Raw genomic sequence first — 25,200 nt, forward strand, 5'->3', positions numbered from 1 at the left:
ATCGAAAAAGACAACATCATTTTTGAATTATTTGACACATACCCTCATCCTTTTGTTGGATGCAAAGGGACCCATGGTTTTGTTGGTGTTTTCTGAAAGAGCAGCAAAAAGTGCATCAAGTGGAATTGTTGGTGCCATGGGTCCATACCCTTTTTTCTTCCGAAAACCTTTTCTTTCTTACCTTCATCACAAAATCTCAACCACCATCATATTTCTTACCGAACAACCATAGTAACTCACGTCACAACAATCACTTCTCCTTTTTACTTGTTGCTAAAACACAACCTTTTTCTACAAATATCTCATAATCATTTCGTCTTCATCTACACCACTTATAAAGATAGATAGTTATTCGTTTGTAGAAACTTCCGATTATCTTATATAATATTATATTTGGGGTGCTTTTGAATTATTAGTGGCTTGAAAAACCCTAAACGGAAAAATGCTTCAACTCCAAAAATAGGGTTTCCTGGTAAATGATTAACCCATGAAATTATTGAATCTGGTTTTTTCATAAAATAAGTTAGACAAGTTTCTGCAAATGTTTATAGAGGTCTTGTATATATGCAGGAACTTGGTAACAGTATGATGAGTAGGAGGAACCAATAATTTGATTGTGTGATGAACAAACTGACAGACAAGAAGAACTCATTTTGCCTAACAAAAGGTGAAATTCTAATTACACTTAGAAAAAGAGATTGAAGTGTTATTTTTCCTGTTTGTTTCAGAAGCTGTCATCTTCTCTCTGAAATTTTATCATTTACTGACATGAAATTCTTAACAATAATTGAGGACCCAGGATGCATACTAACCTCAGACCTAAAAATATTATAATGAGTATGACGTTATATATATGTGTGTAGCAGAACTTCTCGCATATGTGTAACATGTGCATCCCACTTTTAAGATTCTCAAAAAAATTATATATATTATACCTACTATACATCTTCTTGTTGCTTCAATTTATATATTTTTTTATACACACCAACACCATCTTATAATAAATTTTCCATATTGGTTTAATCTTTTTATAATTTTTCAGATTAATAATCTAGTTTCTTCTTTCAATACAACAACTAGTTTTAAACTCGTAGATAAGCACGGATGGATTTTTTTTTTTTTTTGTGTGTGTGGTTTTTATGTTAGTAAATATATATTATATTAAAAGATATTTAGATATAGTAGAAAAATTAATAATATTTTTAAATATATAATTAAATTTTGAATAGAATCAATGTGAAAAATTATTCATAATTTTAGAAAGTCAATATATATATATATATATATATATATATATATATAAAAGTAAAGAGTAAATTTTGTAAAAATGCAAAGATATAACATGTGAAAAAATATAGAGTAAACTTTCTAAAAATATAAAGAATAGGTTATACCAAAATATAATGAGCATATTTGTTATGAATATAATGTAGTGTATAGATATATTGGTGTAATGTGCATTGTTAGATTCATATAATCAATGTATCGACAAAACTCATCTAATATCTAATGTTAAACTCGTCTAATTAGTACACTTATTTAACGTATATTGCTACACTCATGTAATATGAACAAACTCATGGACAATAGAGTTGTCTAATGTATATTAATATACTCATATAATATGTGTATAAACAAATTAGTCTAATGTTAGCTAGACTCATTTAATCAGTTTATGGACAAATACATGTAATATATGTTGCAAGACTCGTTTAATAAGTGGATAAATAGATCCACCTAATTAATGCATATTCTTAGACTCGTCTAATTAATGAATGAGATGACTTGTTTTATGCACAAAATACTTGTCTAATTAGTGAACAGATAGGTTCAGCTAATGTGTATTGTTAAATTCGACTAATTAGTGGTTGAACAGACCCATATTGTTGGTATACTCGTCTAATTGGTGTTTAGACAAACTCCAATAATCAATGTATGAAATGTATGGTATAATATTTTTTGCTATACTTGTCTATTAATTATATAAATAAACTCATTTAATGTGTAGTTAGACTTATTTAATCAATATATTTTTAAATATTTTCTTTTCTTATATTATAATAAATTATAATCGCATTTTAATATATCATAGTATATACATACTCACTTTATTTTTTCATCGTCCAGTCCTTTATATACAAAAGAAATATATTTATCATTTACAATTTTTTTTAATTTTATCCTTTATGTGACTTTTTCTAAATTTAACTATTTTTTATCTAACTGTTTCTTTTAAATTTAGTTATTTTTAAATTAAATAAATAAAAATTATCTTTAAAAGAAATAAAAATTATTTACAATTAATCATAAACTAAATAGGTGAGAGAGGATAATGTTCACTAATAATTGAGATAATAACTATTTATATAAGAGTTAAAGACATCTTAATGAAATTATATTCTATTCACTGACTTGTATTGGTTTTTTTTAATAAGTATATTTAAGATGAAAGTAAGTACTTGGTTTTCTCGTTAATTAAAAACATATTCTCATGACTATATGATATAATATTGTTATAGTAAATATCGTGATAATCTTTCTTAAATTATTACATTTGTTTCTTTATAGGTGTTGAGTTTTTTAAATTTAATTTATTTTTAGTTCACTGTCTTTAAAGTTCAAGGAAACGTAATTAGTTTGTAATGATAAGGGTTTCTATTCGTCATTACTCACTATTTACTTTCGCTTGCATATTTCCAGTTAAATATATTTATCAAGAGGGTTTGGATAAAATATATGATAATATCCGATATATTTGTAGTAAAGTGTAGTTTATTTAAGTATATACTCTTGTAGAATAAAACGAAAAAGGAAATTCTAATATTGATAAATCGGTCTGTAGTCTGTAGTTTTTTCTTTTAATTACACTAAATTTTAATTATGACGTATCTATTTTATTTTATCTCAACCAAGTATATATTAAAGAAAATAATCCAACAGTATAATTACATTTAAAAAATATAGTGAATTTTTTATGTATATATTAAGAGAATGATAAGAGAGAGAGAGAGTGAAAAACAGGCAGCAATATTCCCGCTGCATTGATGGACCGACCATGAGACAAAATGTGTCACACAGATTGCAACTCTTCCTCTGTGCAATAAAATGACCAGTAGCACTCTCACCCTGCAATGCTCCATTTTATTTCTATTAATTCTTAATAAATCATTTTCCATAATATACATAATTAAACATTCATGCCCACATGTCATACATTCTAAAAATTATGTTCATTTAATTAAAAGTTGGATAGCTAAATTGAATAAAATAATTAATGGGTTAATAATTAAACCTAAAAATTGAATATAATTGATAGTTTAACTGTTGATTTGAGGAGAGAATAGTGTAGTTAAAAAGATGGTGCTGCAACCAAGGTCACCCTTTACTGTTGGTGGTTTGGTTTTTGAGATGAGAGTAAAAGGGATCTGGAAAAATAGGAATCTTGAAGGATAAAGTTCTGAATGTTGTACAATAACGACATAAACAAGTTGGATACCTCCATAGCCACCTGAGATATTAATTTCTCGGCCCTTCCATTAATTTGTGTGATATGAACAAGTCAAAATATTATATATCAGTGCATTTTATAGAAGAATGGATAATAAATGGTAATATTTTAGAAGCAGGGTTTGATGTGCAGCTTCTCCACATCTTAGACAGCGACTGAACGAGACAAAAAGTAAATGGTGTGCAGTAGCAACAGAACAGCTGGAAAAGTGAAGAAGCAATGACGTTGTAGAAGAAAAGAAAGATAAGCAAATAAGCTACGTAGTTTGTTTATAGTTTATTTAGACTTTATCATGATTTTATAAAAGAAATTAGTCACACACTCTCTTCTAATTTCTATAATAAAATAATAATAATTTATTTCAATAAAGAATTTCATAGCTATAAAATTTAAATTATTTTATCTTTTGAATACTTTGTTTATTATTTGAATAGAAAAGTTGAAATATAACTACATACAGAAAATTTCTTTAATTTTAATAAATTAAAAACTAATTAATTACATTTTTTAGTTTATATTAATCAAGATTATTTTTAATCAAAATTTATTAAAAAGTTCAATTAATGTTGGTAAGTAATTTTCTAAATTAGTATAAGATGAAATCATTTTCGGGGAATGTTACTAATGATTATTTTGATTGTTATTAAGTATCTTTTTCCAACTTTTTAATTCATGTTAACTAAAGAAATTGTTCAATCTATAAAAAAAAAAAAAATATTAGTTAAACGTTTCACCAATGTCCAAAAACCAATTATCAACATTGGAAAAAAGATAATATTAATGATATTGATAAAAAAAAATCCCTACAAATTGACAATAATATAACTACAACAGGCACCGATAAAAAGATATAGCTTGTAACTATCGAAAACTAAGACATTAGTCATGAAAACTCTAATTAACCTTAACTAAGAAAACTTCTAATCTATCATTCTTGCACAAACGAAGGAAAAAAAAAAAAATCTTACATACCCAAATGCAAAAACCTAACATTGATCACTAATGCATATGCCTCTTAAACTAGATTAGGAATATGTCTTATTTTTTTACTCGTCGTAGGACTTAAACTAACAATAGGGTTAAAATCACCGATTCACATTGGAAACTTTAAATCAACGAAAATTGGCCGCCATGCAATGTAAAGATAGCATTAAATTTATAAACCCTTCCCTGTTAATAATGTTGAAGCGTCTGTAATCTTGAAAGATGCATGAATACACTCAAGCAGAAGTTTTGGAGCATAGCAGCGGTATAGTAAAAATTAAAAGTATTTGGGACCTGAATCGAGCATTTAAAGAAAAATCTTTAGGCAATCAAAATTACAATACTAGATAATAAAATTTTCTACTGACCAAAACAAATGACAAGTCCTATTCGCTAAAAAAAAAGTTGATTTTCTTAACCAAGAAATTACAAAATACGATATCTGTTGCATAGCTCGGTTGTAGAGCTAGAGCTTGAGCTACGCGACAAAATAGAGTTAGCAAAACCTTGGGTCTCTCAATTTGATCTTAAGTTATCAGCTGTGTAAGAGCTCATATCTGAAGTAGTGCAGCTTTCCCTACATATCAATTTCATCGAAGTTAATTGATCTGTCCTCAAAACCAAAGTCTGATTGATGGAGCCTGTTCCTGGCCAATCTGCTCATCATAGCAATACCTAATACAGAGGCACAATAGATCCAGTTACATTAAATATGAAATCGTATACTTATCTCCGACCACATTCAAAATCGAAGGATTCTTGATCATGAAAATTTCATTGAAACCAGTCTAAAATCAGCAAAGTTGGTAAAATTATTTAAGCCATACAACCAACTAAATTACGGAAAAACAGACAAATCTGAAAATCATCCAGTGGCCTTCTAAATTAATGCCTTCTTCAGAAACCCATCACGTTGCGCGGGGCACAGCTTATTATTTTTAAACTTTTAAGGTATGTTCAGATGATCATCACTTTACTATCAAATACCTGACAAATTACTTCTAATTTATAGAGGACCGACTCACCAATACAAAGATACGACATTCACAGACACCCAAACAAAGTTAATGTCCAAAATATAAGACAAACAACTCCACAAAAATATTTAATCAACATAAAAATCTCATTGAAAATTAAAACTTACATAATTCACAAGAACATCTTAATAAATACACCTCTAAATACTTAAAATAAAGGTCTCTTCAAAACACCTAAAAAATATTACTGAGTATTGTAAAATCTATAATGCAAGCCGTTTTTTTTATTCTTTTTTTTTACTTCTTTATAATAGTAGCGTATTGAAGGTGTCTATAATTAAGTCTCAATTCACTCTCTTTATTTGTGCTCAAGCCATGTTAAGATGAATGGAAGTGGTGACACAATAACGTAAAGAAGAAAAGGAAGAACAATCTATGAAAAGGAAAACTTTCTTCTCTCTTTCATTCAAAGTTTGTCTTTATATTGAAAAAAATCTGCACAGAAAAATCATTTCTAGTGTGACCTAGTCAATATTCTAATTGAATTCTAAACAAACTATTACAACTGTCATAGAAATTGTACACATAATACTAACAATTGTCACAGTCAAACTTATAGTCTTGGGCTTGGAAACATTTCTACAGGCCTTGAGTAGAGTGGCCCACTATCAATGCCCTCATCCGGCAGATTAAACTTGTCCTCAAGGTTTTGGCTGATTGGGCTCGAAAGAGGTGAGTTTGATGGAATGTGAGTTGGATTTTAGGATACTAAATTTGTGGGCTGAGCTACATCAGTGGTTTGGGTAACTTTGGGGTGGGTGGGAATCATAGTTACGTCATCAGAGGGAGTGGCCAGAGGCCTGTGCGTGGAGTTGGTTTTATTGGTGGAGAAGGAAGGTGGGTTCAGAGGTAGTAAATGCTTGGGACTCGGGCGGCTTCTTGAGGAGGCAACGAAAAGGTGGGAGGGGCAAAACTTTTGAAAGTGGAGTTTAAGTTTTGAGTGTGCTGCAAATGAGTTTAGATGGGTAAATGGAAAAAGTGTGGAAAGAGAGTTTGTAGGATTTTTTTCTTTTTGGTTTTCTGAAAAATTGGTCTCAGGTGGGTGGGAATCTTGTGTTAAAAGTTAGTTGTTAGCGCGATTGGTTGGTTGTGGCTGTCATTTGGTGATGATATTATTCGAGAATGGCCGGAAACAGATTGGGTGGACAAGTGGAAGGGAAAAGGTTCTTCGAGTTCTGAATGCATGGGTGGGTCTGTTGGGTAAGATGGGGTATCTTGAGTTAACAACAAAAGAAAACGAGTTGGTGAACTTGTGGCCAGGATAATGTTTTTCATCGCAATTATAGCACAAGCCAGCCGCAGGACGTTCTTTCATTTGAGTTGAGGTAAGTTTCTTTGGAGTTGAGTTAGGCTTGAGGTCTGAAAGAAGAAGCTGTGATGGTTGGGGTAGGGCAGTGTGGAATCAATGCGGATTTTGGATTCAATGAGTTTGGCAAGACCGAGAGCTTGAGTGATAGCTCACGGCGGATCATAGGGAGGAGACCTAAAATAACACAGTTTAGCAACATTTCTGGGGTGAGTCCTAAAATCCGATTGTTGAGTTTTTCAAAATCGGTTTGATAATCTGTGACCGATCAGCTCTGTCTTAAATTGAAAAGTCCTGCTTGATGATTTGCTAAGTAGAGGAACCAAATCTAAGTTCAAGAATCCTACTAAAGGACACCCAATCAAAAAGCTGTTGGTTATGGTACATCCGCTTAAACCAACTCCGGGCTTCCCCTTTCACATAGAAAGCAGCAATGTTGAGGCAGGCGTCGGATGGAATCAGATAGAACTGGAAATACTAGTCTGCTTGAAAAGACAATCAAGGACTTCTAAGCCATCAAAGAAAGCTAATTGGATTTTGGAAAAACGGAGATTTGGAGAAGGAGGAAGAACTATCTATATGAAAAGGAAAACTTTCTTCTCTTTCTTTTATTCAAAGTCTGTCTTTACATTGACAAAAATCTCCACTGAAAGATCATTTCTAGTGTGACCTAGTCAATATTCTAACAGAATTCTAAACAAAGTATTATAACTGTCATAGAAATTGGACACAGAATACTAACAGCTGTCACAGTCAAACATAGTCTTGTGCTTGGAAACATTCCTGCAGGCCTTGGGTAGAGTGGTCCACTATCAAGTGGTGTTTGAACTGAATTTTTTTTAATTGTGACACGGTTGAGATGTGACGGCTGTTGAAGGCATGTCCAACAATTGTCATATTTAAAAAGTGTCAATCAGATTATTATACTACTTACTAGAGTCGCCTGTGCTCCTTAAATTTTAATTCAGAAACTTGAACTGGACACCGAGAGAAATGTTTTCCTAAGTTCATATATGAATTGGAGTACTAAAATTATTTCGATTTGCATAATCTGTGCTCATGAAGGATATGCAAAAGATAGATTGAAACAATACCTTCAATCATTTTAAAGAGAGATGACCACCATCCCTCGGGGGATATTTGACGCTGCTCTAAAGATTCCTCAATTTCTTTATCATGCTTCCTTTCCAAAACCCCCTGCAAAGTTATCAGGGCATCCTTTGTCTTCTTCAAAATACTATTCTCATCTTCCACTTCCAACCGTTGTAGGTCATTCTGGGATGAGGTGAGACTAACGGCGAGAGCAAATTGGGCAGCTGCAGCCCACCTTGAAGAAGCCAGCCATTTTCTATGTCCATCTAGATTCCTATTTTCTTCTCTTTCAGATTTATCCCCGCCAAGTGCTAAGCTGCGCAAATATTGTGCATTTGCAGCTCCTGTGCTTTGGACCATCTTTGAGAAAGAACTACCTTCATTTGACAGCAGCTCCTCAGGCGTATCATATTCAAGAACCTTTAAATATAAAATTATAGCATCATCAATATAACACTGAATTAAAGCCATTATCAGGTCAGAGATTGAGTCAAAATAAAGGGAGTCTGCATTCATGACGACAGCTTGTTCAAAATATCAATTTTCCTAAAAAAAGCTTCCATGTATTATCGACATTACTACCTAACAATGGAGTAAGACTAGACTAGATACACAATATCATCAAATGACATTGTCATTTCAACCAGTCAGCTAAAAATCAAAAGATGATTGACCATGGGCCTACCTACATAAACTTCTTCATTAACATTCTAGGAGAGAAAAAATAAGAATCATGAAATAAATTTCACTACAAACAAAAACTAACTAATGCAAAAAGCTTGCTTTATTTTTTATCAAGGTTCTCTTATAATTTCTCCAAATTCTGATTTTTTAAGTTTATGTATTAGCCAAAATTAGCTTAAAAAGAAATTTATGTCATTTGTTGTCCTCCGATAAATTGTTTTTAAGCGTAATTGTTTATAAGTGTGTAAAAAGAAGTTTATTCAAACTTGCCCGATATTTTCTATAAAAAAAAAAATTAGTAAACATGCACTATATTCTCAATAAAAAAAAATTCAGATTAAGGTAGTGACACCAGTATAAGTCACAACAGTGGCAAAGGATTTTAACCATAATGTGAGTTAGCCATCTCTATGGTTGGAATTTTGAGCGCTTACCTTACCAACATCAAGCAAAACAAGTTTATTCAAACATGCCCCATATTTTTCAATAAAAAATTCAGCAAACATGCACCATATTTTCAATAAAAAAATTTCAGTAAAGTGAAACATTTAAGGTAATGACCGTAGTACAACTCACAAAAGTGCCAAAGAATTTTAACCATAGTACGAGTTAGCCATCTCTATGGTTGGAATTTTGAGCGCATACCTTACCACCATCAAGCAAGAGAATCCGATCACAATCAATAATAGTGTTAAGGCGATGAGCAATAATGAGCATTGTACAGGATTTGAATTCCTCTCGGATTGTTTTTTGTATGAGTGCATCCGTTCTAACATCAACTGCTGCAGTTGCTTCGTCAAGTACTAATATCTTTGATCTACGCAATAAAGCCCGAGAAAGACTCAACAGTTGCCTTTGTCCAACACTGAAGTTCTCTCCTGCCTCGGATACCTTGATACCACACACTTTCACCAATAAATACTGGTTCCAACAATATATATTTCTAACAAAAAATGGATAATCCACATTTCTAAAGCATATCCACAATATAGAAGGTACACAGTTTATCATCTTAGGATGCCAAATTTAACTAAGGAAATAACATAACCCAAGCCCCAGGGGCAGATGAGAAGCCTCAATGAAACAGTCCAGTCCCCTCTAATTGGAATATTGGATGAAATGATCATTGGAGTAGATGATGCACAGCTATGAGATCTCTGGCACATAATCTCATACTATGCTCATCCCTAATACACCACATACAGCAAAAACAAGCACCCAGAGATGAAACGTGATTGTCTGCTTTGCCACTTTTTTCCAAACCACTCTTTAATTCCTCATAAGCCAAATTATAAACGTAGGAAGTAATAGTCTAAGAATTTAATCCCGAACTTGAAAAGACAAAGTAGAGCAAGGCTTGCACATAAGTTTATCTCATCCGTCAAATTCTTATTTTGGTCCGTTCCATACCCATGAACATGGCCAACAAGCTACACACAAGAGGAATTGAGGAAATACCAGGAATATAGAGCAACCATGTTCTAAATTCAGCATCGATTCATTTATACAATTACTATGCATGTCTGACTACACTACCATATTACTAACGCCCTCTCAAGTGATAAAGACATCACAAACCACTCACAGTAAAAATATTTGCGAGCAGCATGACAATATGCAAAAAGCAACAGGCGGGTGAACTCAGTAATAATCAAAATCAATTATATGGTACATTCAACAGGACTTGTTTAAACATAAAGAATGCCGGCGAGAATGCTACCAATTTCAACAATAGCTACCAATTTCAACAATACTCAGTAACACAACTACCACTAGCAAAAACACATATTTGCATTTACCTCAGCATCCAGCCCCAAAGAATTCCTCCGTATCACATCCTTCAAATGTGCCCTCTCCAGAGCCTCCCAGAGATCAGCATCATTGTGTTCATTAAAAGGATCCAGATTAAATCTCACAGTTCCTACAAAGAGTGAGCCGGGCTTAATGTTGGTAATGATATTATTTCGTATTTATATTTTATGTTTTCTAAATAATTAAAATATAAAAATTAAATAATTCAAGTTGACAAAATATATCTATCAGTTGTACAGATAGAAAGCAAGGTTGAGCCCGATCTAACCACTGAGGCCTAGAAATATTTCTAGACTAGATTTGGCCAGAGTTTTTTCATTGATGAGGTTAACTAGCTCACCAATCAATAAGCGTGGCAGAAGCCGTTTCCAGTCGTGTAAATTTTTAATTATTTTCACATAAATATATTATACTTAGATTTAGTCATCCTTTTAATTGGACTTTGAGGACATTTCCAAGAGCATGTTTCAAGTTTTGAACTTATAAAAGTGATTGTGATCTTATAAGCTATTTTTAATTCATTTCATTAAATTTGACAGTTGATTTATGAATAAGCTGTCATTTGACAAGAGCTTATTGAACAAGTGCTTAATTAAATATATACCTAAATATCCCTTTGTCTCTTACCAAATGGTCCCATAGTTTCCAGTGCTAAATACAAACGAAATTATCGAAAGCCCAGAAATCATTCCATATTATTAATTGGCTGTAAAATCTAATCATCCATAAGTGTTGATCTCTCTCTCTGCATCATAATTTAATTGAATTTTATTGAGTATTCTTATCCAAGTTAATTTTGGTCTAATAATTTAGCGTAGGGACCTCAGGGTATTGACTATTCTTAATTCGTATTCTAATAATTTAAAATTACTTAAAATGCTTCGAACAGCTCTTCAACATCATCTTTTATATTCACAACTTCAACAAATAACTCCTGACTGAACATTTTCTGTTTGGTTATTAGACAATTGAATCTGAAACAAAACCTTAGCATTGGTATTAAAGAATGCCAACATAAGTTCAGAAAATTATTATATCATATATACCTGAAAAGAGAACTGGAGCTTGTGGTATGATGCCCAGAACATTACGCAAATCAGCAAGCCCAAACTTTGCAACATCATAATCATCTATCAATATTCTTCCTCGTTCCAACTCTACAATTCGAAACAATGCATTGAGCATGCTTGATTTTCCTGCACCTGTCCTCCCAACAATGCCAACCTTATCACTTGGGAAAATGGTGAAAGACAAGCCATGCAACACAGGAGGCAATTCAGGACGATAGCGAAGAACAACATCTTCAAATCTTATTGAACCTGAAGATGGCCAGCCAGGAGGAGGGCGATTATCATCAATTATAGAGGGAGCCTCAGAAGGCAAATCTATGTAAGTGCCAATCCGTTCAACTGCATTTAAACTATTCTCCGCCAAACTTGCAAGCCTCAACACACTGGTAAGCAAAGTAGTAATGTTCAGAGTATAGCTAAGTAACAACCCCATGGTGGAGGCGAATACTTGCTGGTTTTCCGCTCTACCATTCTGCATGACAGCAAAGGTTGCAGTAAACCATATCATGATGCCTCCCACGGTTTCCAATCGGATTGCTAGCCATCTGTTTGCGCTTATGTTCACCAATGTGAATCGAATGTTGTTGTCCATGGCTTTCCCATTTATATCAGCCATACGATCATATGCTTTGTAAGCTCGAATTGTTGATAAGCCATTCAATGCTTCTCCAAACTGTGCATAAACAGGAGATCTGCTAATCGAATCTAAGCGCTTCACTTCACGAGCAGTGCTCTAAAACATAGAAATTAAAGAGAAAACAAATTTATTTCAAATATGAACTCAATTGAGTAAAAGAAAGAATATAGTGGTGATGACTATACCTGATAATATAGATAAGCTACGTAAAACAACACCAACAATGGCAGTATTGCCCACAAGGACATTGTGCTGACAATGCCTATGAGGATGAAGGTTGAAAGAAGCTGGGACATTTGACCTAGAAACATATTCACAAATGGAGCTACATTCCGATCAAGGTCACCTAGATCCTTTGCAAACCTGTTGATAACTCTTCCAAGCGGATTTGTTTGGAAAAACACCATTGGAGCCCGTAATATGGAGCTAAGCATGGCTTCGTGCAACCTTCTGGCTGCATAAAGACTTGATATGATTAACCAGTAAGAATTTGTTAAAGTCACCAAAACCTGAAATCCACAATTTGAAATTAGTACACTCCATAGATGCATTTCAATCAAATTGAGGGCTAAGAAGTGACTTTGTAAGAGAACTATACCTGACCAAATGATAGAGCTGCATATATCATATTGTAGAAGGCCGGGTTGTAACCCTCTGTAGCACTTTGATCAGTCCAATGGCTTAACCATGTGCTACTAGATATCCGCAATGTTTCTGTAGCTATATAGCATCCAAATAGTATCAGAACAACCCAAAGCCCTCCTAATGCATTCTTGTACCTAAAAAGAGCACAAGACGATGAAGACTACATGCAAAAGGAGCAAGTGGAAAAATAAAGACATAAATATGCACTGTATTCCATATCCCTATGGATGCCTATCATCAGGGTTATAGCTAAGAATGGCATTTTTCATCCCACACAATTTTTGCAAGTGCAATAAATGGTTGGAAATCACTGTCTTTCAGTTCATGTACATTCATCTAATCTTATTACCTGATTAGAACACCCAAGCTGACTACCCCTGTTTCCCGTTCTTCTTGTTTAATAAGGACTGATTTTCCTTCTTTAGGTTTACTTCCACTCTTTGCAAAACCATCAACTTCTCCGTTGGCCACTGATTTTGAAGAGGCCTTCTGATCTGTAGTTTCAGTATCTACAATTTCTTCTTCATACTCCTCCATCTTTCCTGCATTTTCCATAAGCTTCTGGAACAGCGGTCCATGGTTAGAGAGTTCCTCAAAAGTTCCCTCCTCCTTCACCATACCTTCATGGACCAAAATGATTCTATCAACCTGGGAAAGGAAATGCAGCTGATTCGTAACAAGAACTCGAGTCTTCCCTCTCAGTTCTCCCTTGATGCATTTATCAAAAACCTGAGATATTATAGTAGGGCAGATTAGACAGTTGTAAGATAATACTAAGATTGTAAATCAAATTTCAACAACATAAATTCAGATATTTCCATTTTAAGCAACAGTCACTGCACTGAGAAAACTAACTGCATGCTTTATTCAGTATCTCTAAGAACATGAGCATGATAATTTCACCAATAGAATTGACCCCATGGCATATGTGCCCTGTTATGTAACAGATAAATCGCAGATATTAGCATGTACATGTACATACATACATGTTATATGAAAGAGAGAACAATAGTATTGAACATAAGAAATGTAAATAGAAGGCATGCCTCATGGCATGTACTGCCAAAGAAAGAGGAAGTAGATTTCTTTTATCAATAAAAAAAGGAGCCCCCAATGCCATAAAATCCTAGACATAAAATCACTCTAAATCACAAATTTGGTCATATATTACTATACTATAGATGAACTAAACAATTGGCAGATCATGTGTATACACAGCACTCCAGCATCAGAAACAATCTAATTGGGTGGTAATTAGTGTCAATATGTAACAGTCAAGATTTATATAAGATGACCAAATAACGATACTACAGCATAAATCTATTTTCGAGATAGAACAGACAAGCAATAGAAATAACAGGAAGTCTCTTTATAGTGGAGTCAGTTGACACGAAGATAACCTGTCTAGCAACATGCGCATCCAGAGCACTTAGGGGGTCATCAAAGATATACACATCAGAATTGGAGTACACAGCTCTAGCCATGGAAACTCTCTGCTTTTGGCCACCACTGATGTTTACCCCTCTTTCCCCAATTTCAGTAAGATCACCACCCTAGTCATTGAGTATGTGAGTAAAAAGAAGGAAGCAAGCCAACCAACATATATCCAAGAATTAAACAGAGCATTCAATATAAGCAGTTAAGTGCTATTGCTCATATACACTCACAGGAAGTAAGTCAAGGTCATGTTGCAGTTCGGTCACATTTATTGCCCTTTGATATCTTGTTGTGTCAAAGACAGAACCAAACAAAACATTATCCCGTACCTGAATAAATAAAGTTTCAGATATCAAAAGCCCCACACTAACAGACATAATAATAATCAAATGGTTAATAGCACTATATCTGTAATGTCATAAATATGACAAGATCAAACAACAAACTGGATCAAACACAATTTTACGAATTAATAAGAACCTATCACTTATATGGTAGGTAGATGCAAATTCATTAGAAAATCCATTGTCGAGGACTTTAACTTTTTCAATCCTGAAATCTACAAAAGCCACCAAATGCAATCCTTTGAGTAAGCTCTAGCAGAATTTTGTGAAGGACAAATAGGCAACCTAATTATCGTAGGTGTAATGTCCCGGTTTTGGAGTTTCATCTTGACAATCAATGTTGAGGTTAGCAAAATGGGTTACTTTGGTAAAACCGTAAAAGTCCAATTTTGACAGGAACAACACTAGAATCACCAAAAACACTGCACCTAAGTCTTGTCCTTCTTGAAATTAAAACCTTTTAGCCCCTACACAAGTAATTTCCAAAACTTCTATTACAAAGTATAAATAATAGATTTTTAACGCACATCCTCAAAAACAGAAAGTGTTGATTGCCAAATTCACCTCACAGGACTTCAAAACTACAGGAAATCATCAAAATAGGGCATACAACTTTAAGTGTTGATTTCCAACTTATTTTCTCTCACCACCTTACTATCTTCTTTCTCAAATTTGTAAAAGTTATGAACTAGTAAATAGACTATAATATTAACTTACAGTTGCATTAAAAATCCATGAAACTTGGGGTACATAAGCAACTGTTCCTCTCAAAACAATGGTTGAATCTCCAATTGGAGGCATCTCTCCAAGCATTGCAGACACTAACGATGTCTTCCCTTCTCCTGTACTGCCAACAACTGCAACTAGACAGCCAACAGGTATTTCCAAATTTATGTTTGACAATGTAGGACGCTCTGCCTGAAGAAAGAAAATTGAACTATAAGCTTTTTTCTAGAAAATTCAAGATGTAAGACCTTCAGAATTCCAAAGGATATCAAATACAACAAAATTTGGTATGAACACACTTCTGGAAAAAAAAAATGTTTTCCAGCACCAGGGTGCCAGTGAACAGATGTCCTTTCTGCATATGCACGGATATATGCACTTAATGATGAAATATACATCAGAATGTCAAAAGGACATCGACCTTTGCATCCCAAGAAAAGTATCCATTCTTGATTGACACAGCTGGTAAAATTGGATCAAGAGGAGGATTTGGTAGAAGTATTCTTTCTTCTGCTAAGAGCAAATCTTCCAGTCGTTTCAAAGATACATTTGCATTAACCACCTTTAACACAAAAAAAAAAAAAAAAAAATAAAGAAGAATTAGGCCAAAGTGAACTACATTGATACAGTATCAATTCCCACTTAACTCCTTTAAGACAACATAAAAAGTAAGCTTGTTTTTCATTTCCCCCTTTTCATAAACTAATCAAGTTAGTTCACTCTGTCAATTATACAATAATTAAATTTTGTTTAAGAACAAAGAAAGGAGAGTATAAAATACATACAAAGGCATCTGGCTGCAAAATTAAGGAAACAAACAGAAAGGTGAAAATGAGAATAACCTGACCTGAGTTATAGTATTAGGAAGCATGAAAAGAGGAAATCGAAGCACAGCAAACAGAGAAAGTGACGTAAAAGCTCTAGCAGGTGTCAGATCCCCTCCAAGCAAGGTGAAGACTCCAAAAGTAATCACAGTTACAAAAACTGGAATGCTATTTAGTATAAATCCATTGCACTGCCAAACACAGTCAATAAATACAAGGGTGGAATCAAGAATCAATACGAGGATAAAAACTAATTGATTTCCATGCCAAACATCTATATTTTACGAAATTGCAACGGCAGAAAACTGTACATCAAGATAATTCTGCACTAAATCTTACAGTAATTATATTATCTGTGCTTTGTAGAGTGGGGACTCTTGGACCTTTCACTGAAATTTTACTTTATTTAAAAAGGGAAGTGAAAGGAAAAATCATTACTTTAGAAAAGTAGGCTGCTAAGTGATTAAGGAAAAATTATTCATTGTTAAGAAATCATCCATCTATCCTTCGTCACATGTTATATTTCTCTTACTGTCGTATTGAAATATTGATTCTGCCAGCTACACAATTGAGGAGGTAATCAGTTTCAGTATTGTATTTAATTACAATTTCAAGACCCTTTCAATACTACCATAGATGTCCATTAAAATGGTTGTCCAGAATTTTGTCTCTTATCCATTTATCAAACCTAATCATAAGTGCAGTAATATTAGTTTCATTAATAAAAATCATTTGTTAGACGGGAAGCACTCCATTATGGCAATGAATTGATCATGGTTTCTTAATTCAACTATAGATAGAAATAATTGTAAGAGGAAGAAAGTTAGAGGCTATTACTTGTTCGAAACTATATTTATGTAGCAAATATTTATCGGTTTATAGTAGTCACTTACACTACCAGCCCACAGAAGGGCAACCTGAGATTAGTTAAATTCTAACACAGCCCAGATAAAAACAATTGAAACGCTAATATCTTGAATTGTTTGTCATACCGCTCCAAGTAATGATGCTTTACGAAACCATGATAATTCATCATTTCTGACGATCTGTACTTTAGACTGGAAACTACTCTCCCATGCATAATACCTAATCCAAGTACCCATAACCAACAACAAAACTGTTACAACTTAACATTTTATATATTAAACGATAATATAGCTAAATAATACTTGCAATTAATGATTAAACTCAAAAGACATACTTTACAGTGTCCATGGCAGCTAAGATTTCATTCATAAGACCAATTCTTTTGTCTGTACGTTGTAATCCCTCCTTAGACAACTTCTGCATTCTACTGATGATAAATGTCTGCTTCCACAAACACATCACTAAAGTCAGAAGATTAAATTAATTTGTGTTTCCAGTAAGCTTCTATGATGATACACAAACAACCTACAAATACAATTGTTGATGTAAATTACTAACTTGCGAAAGATACTTATTGGTGTTTCTAAAAGTAGATTTAGATGAGCACCCCACTTACCTAATGGAATGAAGGTTATCAAATCAACATTCGACTCGGGAATTGACAGGCAAATTTTTTAATCATGAATCATAATTGTAAGCGATTCAGGACAACAAAAATAACTTAAGCATATAAGCTATATCAAATTATAAGTTTATATAGAAGTTTGAAAAGCCTTTATTTTGAAAATTTGGAGGTGACGCAATGGATCAGCCAAATAGAGCACATGCATGAAAGTAGAATAATCAAATAGGATAAGTTCAAAAGAGATCCCGCAACTCCTTTCCGATTTACAATGTAAGCACATGTGACTTTTCAATTTCTTACATGAGAATTAATGAAAGAGGAGTTGAAAAGAGAGAAAATAACCCATTGTAGTATTGTGTGATTTGTATCTATAATATGAGATTGCATCAATTCATTCATGTATAGTAAGTTTTAAAATGATTTGAGATTCACCTTATAGAATCAATGAATTATACGATCTATAACTACATGAAACTCCAGGAAGGAAAAAAACACACTGCAATGTGATAAACTAGTTTAATTTAATTAACTTCATGAGAGTATATTTATTTATACTAATAAATTATAGTGCTGTGATAAAGTAAAAAAAAAATAAGTAGGTGGACTCTATACCTGTAACGGAAACATAAGAACTAGCAACAAGGCACCAAGAAGGGAAGCAACACCGAGTTCTTGGTAGAGAAGAAACAAAGCAACAACAATTCGAAGTGGAGCCGACCACAAAGTGTGAAGTGACTGGCATATTTGCTGTCAAAGAGAAATAAATATAATTGTCGCTTGGCATAGTGTGAGATTAATCACAGAGGCAATATTGCATCAAACATACTGCTAAGGAAGTCTATAGCATACAAGAGTTTCAAGAATTTGTTTACAAGTAAATTAAATTAGTATCTCTCGTTTCAGACTCCACAACCATTCCCCCAAGTATGTTCAAACTTCCCAGAATAATATAAAAATTGTTTTGGTGTTGCTTAATTGAAATTTAGACATCAGACACCAGAGATAAAAGCATACCTGAAGAGCCTCACAGTCAGTAGTCATCAAGTTGGTTATTTTTCCAGTTGCAAATTGCTTTCGTGCTTCATGAGTAAGTCTTAGAGACTTGCGAAATACAGCAGCCACCTTCAAGGAAGAAAACAAGAGGAAAAAATAAATGGAATACCAAACTCAACATGTTAAATGCAACTACTCGCTGAGTTTGATGAATTTCCATAGAAACATGCACTGTCTTACAATTTGGGTTTTAAAAATTTCATTAGACATGCATTGTCCAATAACAATAAAACTTGTTTGTAAGGTGCCAAAGCATTAAGCATTTTATTTAAGTCATTCAAGACAAGGTAGAGAACGAAATCTCTACACTTAAGATTGAAATTAAGGAAACCATAAAAGAGACTGCAACTAAAGTGGCTAGGGGTATCCACAATTAAAGGTGTTCCCAATACATTATAATTCCTGAGATAAAGTTGATAACCCAAAATATTTACATGGCTAGATTTTAAGCAAAAAGCATAGAACTAATGTTCCAAAATCTATGTACCAAAGATTTCGAAGCTGGCAATTTCAAATCAGTTGACTAAGTGACCTCATTGATTTGGATACAACAAAAACACCTTAACCCCCCCTAGGACTTGTAAGAATAGAAAGTTGAAAGGTACAGCAAATGCAGGGGAAGGATGGATCAAAAACAGAAAACTTTAAATACTTTTAGCACAAAAATACTTTATTACAAATCTAATAATCTTTCAATATAAAATCACTGTTACCCATTAAATGACTTAAACTTTTAGGTCAAGTAGTCCTTTGAAAAAAAAGAAACAGGAAATACAGGTGTGAATAAATGTATGTAAAATAGAAAGGGCTTACCAATGTTGATCTTAACCTGAAACCAACACGCATAACATTCTGAAAATATTGGGCTTCACATAACACGCCAAAGACCTACCAAAGAGAAATTTAGATAGGCTCTTGATAAGTAAAAACTTGCAAAAATATAAATTACTAGCACATAATTCCATCACATGGCCGTCGATATCGGACAAATTTACCACAAAATGTGGTTATTGTTTGCCAAAACTTGTAACATGCAGAAGCAAATCCTAGACATGTACAAGAACAGTAGTAAAATCTTTGCAGTCAGCATAATATAGCAAATTAAAAATACAAGCATCAGAACTGCAGCCTTTGTAATGAATTTAATCAAACCAATTATTACCAATCAATAGTTTAAATAATATGAATCATACCACTCCAACAAATATTGAGAAGGCATAAACATAGCCAGTCCAGGACGGGTCACCATTTTGCATAGCCTACAGACAATTTGTAGGACAAGTCAAATGACATTACAGCTGTTAAAAATAAAACTATTAAGATTTTAGAGAATAATTTTGTCTTTGCATCCGTAATAAACTTTGGGATGGTCTTCACATTAGGCCGCTAAATGTGCACGATCAGTATTAAACCAGTGACAATCCAGGGAAATAGCAACTAACCTGTAGCAGCTGATTCAATATAAGTGGGCCCAAAAATTGGGAAATATCATTGCCAATCTACATGTTGTAGGCAAAAGAAAAAAATAAATCAGATATGAAGTTTTCAATTCAGCAGTTTACCCATGCAAAAGTACAGTTTCAAATATTCAAATCAAATGGTCTTCATATATTTTAAACTTAAGGTATAACACAAGATTTCCAGTAAACCAAGCCAGGATAATTATTACTTAGCTTTGCAACCCACTGATCGATATATGTCCATAATACTGACTTAAATTGATAGTTGATATTAAGTGGATGCATAAATATTTTAAGCATCATAATGTTCACCTCAGCAGTAGATATATAACAAAACGAATTACCAGTATAAATCTTCTATATATTCTTCTGCTAGACGGTTGATAATGTTGTAACACACAAATTATTAACATTTATTGATAAATCATATATAACATTGAAAGGAAAAAAACAAAAAACTATCCTAACGAAATCAGAAAAACTCACATACAGCCAACATATCCTATCTAATTTAATCCATGATGTATTCATGAAATCTTAATCAAAGAAATTTGAGGTCACCTTGCAAAAGCCTCCCCACCAAAACCTACAGGAATCAAAATGAATATAAATTTAATGAAATGCATATAATTATAAACATTGATAAGGAGCAAAAACACCAGCAGTTTAATACTGAACAACAAGTGCATTCCCTGTCATAAACATATTTTACTATCGTATCAAAATCAACTTCACAGCACTAAATACTATTGATGTTACATTTCTGCTCTGATTATGAACCAGTAATAGATGGTACTAACCCCATTCTAAGGTTAAAGGATGACTACATATAGTCCACTATCCTCCCATTTACCAACCATTTATTTTTACATTACACAACTGCTAGAAACTTATAGTCTAGGCATGCTGGTATTTTGGGTGAATTTTTAATATACATAAAGAATTTTACTAGCAAAGAGATAAAAAATATAAAGGTATGACAATAAGATACCCTTTGGCTATAAGTTACAGCAAACGACAAGGTTATAACATAAGAGACTGGCTAAGGATATATTCATTTTCTTTGTATCTCTTCATTGAAATTAGATAGAGGAGGAAATGCAAAAGAGAAAAGAAATTAATTGAGGCAAGTTCTATGAATTAAGGATGTCCTAGACAATAAAATCATGTACTATCTACACAACATTAACTATGTGATGAAGTTGTACATTGATAAAAGAATGTCTTATCAGACAAAAAATTGGAGCTCGTAATATAAATTAACTTAACTGAGGGATAGACTAGGGGAAGCATTATGAATATTACAAACTCTTAAAAATAAAATATGTGCCATGACTTAAGGAGGTATTGGCCCCAAATCAAGGGTGGTAATTCTGGATTCATTCTTGATTACCGATTAGAGCTTATTTTCTTATGAAGAAAGCTTTCACTCCAGAAAGCATCATTATGAAGCTTTGAAATCAAATCCAACTAGGTTGGCACCCCAAAGCTTCAACAATCATGTGCTTCTAGAGGAATATGCAATAAAAAGAAAAGATAAAAAATATTACGACCAACCATGGGGAATGAGGGAGAGCCAACACCAAAAACCATGTAGCAATCAATTAGAGCTGGATTGATGAATGAACAATTGAAAAACCACCATCCTAATATTTATCTAGCATCAACTATAAGTTGAGATATCAGACATAGGCTATCGATCAATTAACACGTGTTGTTCTTCTGCCTCTTGGTTTTCTGTTTTGTCTACATAGCACTTACTAATCTAGTTTTTCAGCAGGATAAAAAAGGGAACATAACATAAGGGCATTGGGATCTATTATTCCTCATTTATCCATACCTTCCTCCAAGGCTTGCATTTAATGCTCTTAAAAGCCAGGGTTTTGGCTTCCGAGATTCCAAAGCCCAGCATTTCTGGAACCTACAGAGTCAAGAGGTACTATAAAGAAAAAATAAAAGGTCATAACTTAGTAGAAAGGTAGCATTTTCAGAGAAAAAATACTTATTGATTAGTGTATCTGTCCGTTCCCATGTATCTAATTTCCATATATCTCTCTCATTCAGTGGTCTTTCATATCCTAGCTTCATGAGGGGATTCAACCAAGAAAACATTATTCCTGCCAATGGAAGAAGCCATCAAAAACAAGTTAATCAGAGAGTATAATTTAAAGGATGCTGGTCAGTGGTGTGCATGCTAATAATATCAAAAACATTTATAACACCAGCAGAAAACATGAAAAGATAATAGCTTATTCAACCCAGAGTGTGCTGCTTCAAATCCTCTTCACAATAATTATTAAAGCATTTTCCGAAAAGTATCCACAACGTTTTTAGCTGTTTGAAAATTTTATACAAAATGTGTGATACATACTTGAAAATATGTTGGCACTCCTCTCAGGACATATCATATCTCCTCCAGGAAGTTCATCATATGCAACTTCAACAATCATGTCACTCCCAATGGGCGTATAACCTGGATAAGGATCCAAAGTAGGAAGATACACAAGCAAAAGTACTCCAAACAAAACCTGGACCCAAAAAGAGAAAACACATAAATCTTTATGAAGAGAAAAATTTATTAGGGTTCTAAGTAGGGGAGGATAACAACATGTCCAATGAAAGTAGAATGGGGAAAAACAAGGAGGAAGAGGTTCAATGGTGCTGCAAAAATTTTCAATCAGACTTTACAAGGGCCACAAGGATCATTGGCAGCCTCAAGAAGACTCAAAAGTGTATTTCGGACAAGCAAACACAATATAAAGTAACATGATACCTGAGCAACCACCTCACTGATGTACAAATAGAACACAGAGCTGCAAAGGAAACCAAATGTCAGCTTGTTTTGTTTCATATAATGGGAGTGGGACAGTCTAAAATAATACAAGAAAGATGCATACAAAGACTTATGTAATTACATGGACCCAAAATAAACCAATCCTTAGATTCTGTCTCCCTTAAGTGACTCATTTTTTAAACGAGCTCTATTTTACCACACATTCCCTCCGTTAATGCTTAAAAAGTTATAAGAGTCATTACTCATATTTTTCCTCCCATCCTTTATTGATCAACTTGTTTATTTCAACCGCTCATCCTTTCTAACATATTGTCTTCCTCCATTCTTGTACGTACTCTAGGTTTTATCTTTCTAGTCAAATTTACATCTACTGGGAAAATACAGATTTAATGAAATCTCAATAGTCAATGCATGCCATGTTATCATTAACCAACAAACCTGCTATAGAACTCCTTCAAAGAAATGATGAGATTGAACATTACAGCATCTGCTACAATAGCATAAATCACACTAAATCTGACAAACCATCGGGATTCTCGGATATAGACTTTAGTTTCAACCCCAATCAAAATTAGCATAGAGCACCACGCAAGAGCCTCAATGATCAGTGAAACTATCTGTGAATAAATTACATCACAGCTTTAACGAAGAGATTAAAAATCTTCCAGAAAAGGTTAAACCAAAAGAAATAGAAAGTACTTCACATAAAAAATGATCACTCAAAGAAGGTGAACAATCAAAATCATAGCTCACCTCAAATGGAGCAAATTGAGTCTGGCCATCTAAATTTAGAACTGACACTCCCATGATCAATCTGTATAATGGCTCCGCCACACAATATAGAGCTAACAATCCCAGGACATAATTGTAAATGTTGGACCTTAAACGGAACCTCTTCACCTTGAAATCCTTGTTAATCAACCAAATGCGGTATATGCACAGGCCTAAAAGTATCAAATAAGAAATGGAAATGACAAGAGAATCAATCGCACAAGGAGTGTAAGCGCCAAAGCTATTCTCCACTGCTTTAGTCCATACTCCATTTGAAACTGGCCGACAATACCATTCCAATGGCTCAAAAGCCATTTTTATTGACTGGTTTATTGGATAAGTTTAAGCAAAACGCATCACAAAATCGGCTCTCTTCAATCTTCAAATGACGAACCTAAAACCAAAAGAGAATTAACTACTTCTGCATACCAACCTCGAGTGAGTTAATAATAGAACATCCAAACTGTCATTATCTCCCAGTGCAATTTACAAATTTTATTTCTGATTTCTAGTTCAATCCTCTTACGAGACTCCTCATCCGTTTCCTGGATTTCCTAAGGAACTGACATGAAAAACTCGTCACTGAATCTCTCCACAGTTCCCTGTTTTATTGGTACGCCAAACTAAATTTAAAATCACTAAGGAAGCTGAAATAAAACTAAGAACAAAACTTAAATGCAATCTTACAAGTGTGTTTACTATTGTTTTCCAGTCAGAATAGGGATTTCACCTGTTAAGGATATTACCAAAGTAAACTTACAGTTCTGATTTGAAAACAACAGTAAAACACTGCCCAAAGCATATCAAAGTTTTATTCTTAAAATAATTAAACAACAAACTGCAAATGGAAGAGAACTGATTTCCACAACTCCCGTGCATGCATACACTGCACCTCTACATATTATACTTGAGCAAATAGAATCTTAATCAAATCCTATGTTTCAAGCTTTCACTTTATTGTATTACTCAGAATCTAAACTCCACACGCAGTCTAATCTCTAGTTCAAATTCCTTAGCTGAACAGGATATCTAAGATAACTAAATCAACACAGATAAACGACGTGAAATACAAAAGTATCAAATAAAGTAAACAGAAGACAAAGGTGAAGACATGGATTTGAGTGAAATTTTCCGCATCGCGAATAAAGAAGAAATAAAGCGTGAGAAAGAAGAAGAGCGAAGTATCGGGGAGAAGTATGAGCAGAAAATAAGGGAAAAGGTTTAAAAGTCGGGAGAAGAAAACAAGAACATGGAAGATAAGGTGGAGATACAGAAAGCGAACCTAACCAGCTTCAGTGAGGTGTGGCCCTAAAGAAAAGTGGAGAGTAAAATGATATAACCAGATTCGGCTTTCCCTCTGCGCGCTGATATTAAATAAGTAGAGAAAAGTTTTTAAAAAAATATGTGAAAAGAGAACTCAAATCAAATCTATATTTCGTACTGAATCGGTGATTGGTGGTGGTGTGCTGTTGACCATGTGGTATATGTCCCTTTCTTTTTATATACATACTTAAATACATCTAT

General features: G+C 33.5%; 1 protein-coding gene across 3 annotated transcripts; it reads right to left on the reverse strand.

Moving 5' to 3' along the window:
• Positions 1-4,658: 4,658 nt before the first annotated feature.
• On the reverse strand, positions 4,659-25,130 carry LOC106775647 (ABC transporter C family member 2). 3 transcript variants are annotated; one of them, XM_014662789.2, is made up of 28 exons: positions 24,964-25,130; positions 23,659-24,070; positions 23,344-23,522; positions 22,885-22,924; positions 22,483-22,639; positions 22,114-22,228; positions 21,952-22,032; positions 20,673-20,697; positions 20,094-20,150; positions 19,845-19,910; positions 19,465-19,539; positions 18,613-18,720; positions 18,211-18,345; positions 17,308-17,414; positions 17,099-17,192; positions 16,130-16,297; positions 15,704-15,844; positions 15,274-15,474; positions 14,443-14,541; positions 14,176-14,328; positions 13,125-13,504; positions 12,729-12,909; positions 12,316-12,639; positions 11,470-12,226; positions 10,411-10,532; positions 9,257-9,502; positions 7,930-8,347; positions 4,659-5,167 (listed from the first exon to the last, which is right to left on the reverse strand). In XM_014662789.2, exons 2-28 carry the CDS (start codon positions 23,989-23,991, stop codon positions 5,070-5,072), a joined length of 4,860 nt encoding a protein of 1,619 aa, XP_014518275.1. In that variant the 5' UTR covers positions 23,992-24,070; positions 24,964-25,130; the 3' UTR covers positions 4,659-5,069. The 3 variants fall into 3 exon arrangements, with proteins under 3 accessions (XP_014518275.1, XP_014518273.1, XP_022642839.1); XM_014662787.2 differs by having other exon boundaries at positions 24,959-25,130; XM_022787118.1 differs by lacking the exon at positions 24,964-25,130 and adding an exon at positions 24,364-24,381.
• Positions 25,131-25,200: the final 70 nt, after the last annotated feature.

Source organism: Vigna radiata, chromosome 10, assembly GCF_000741045.1.
Source record: "Vigna radiata var. radiata cultivar VC1973A chromosome 10, Vradiata_ver6, whole genome shotgun sequence".
Lineage (NCBI taxonomy): Eukaryota > Viridiplantae > Streptophyta > Magnoliopsida > Fabales > Fabaceae > Vigna > Vigna radiata.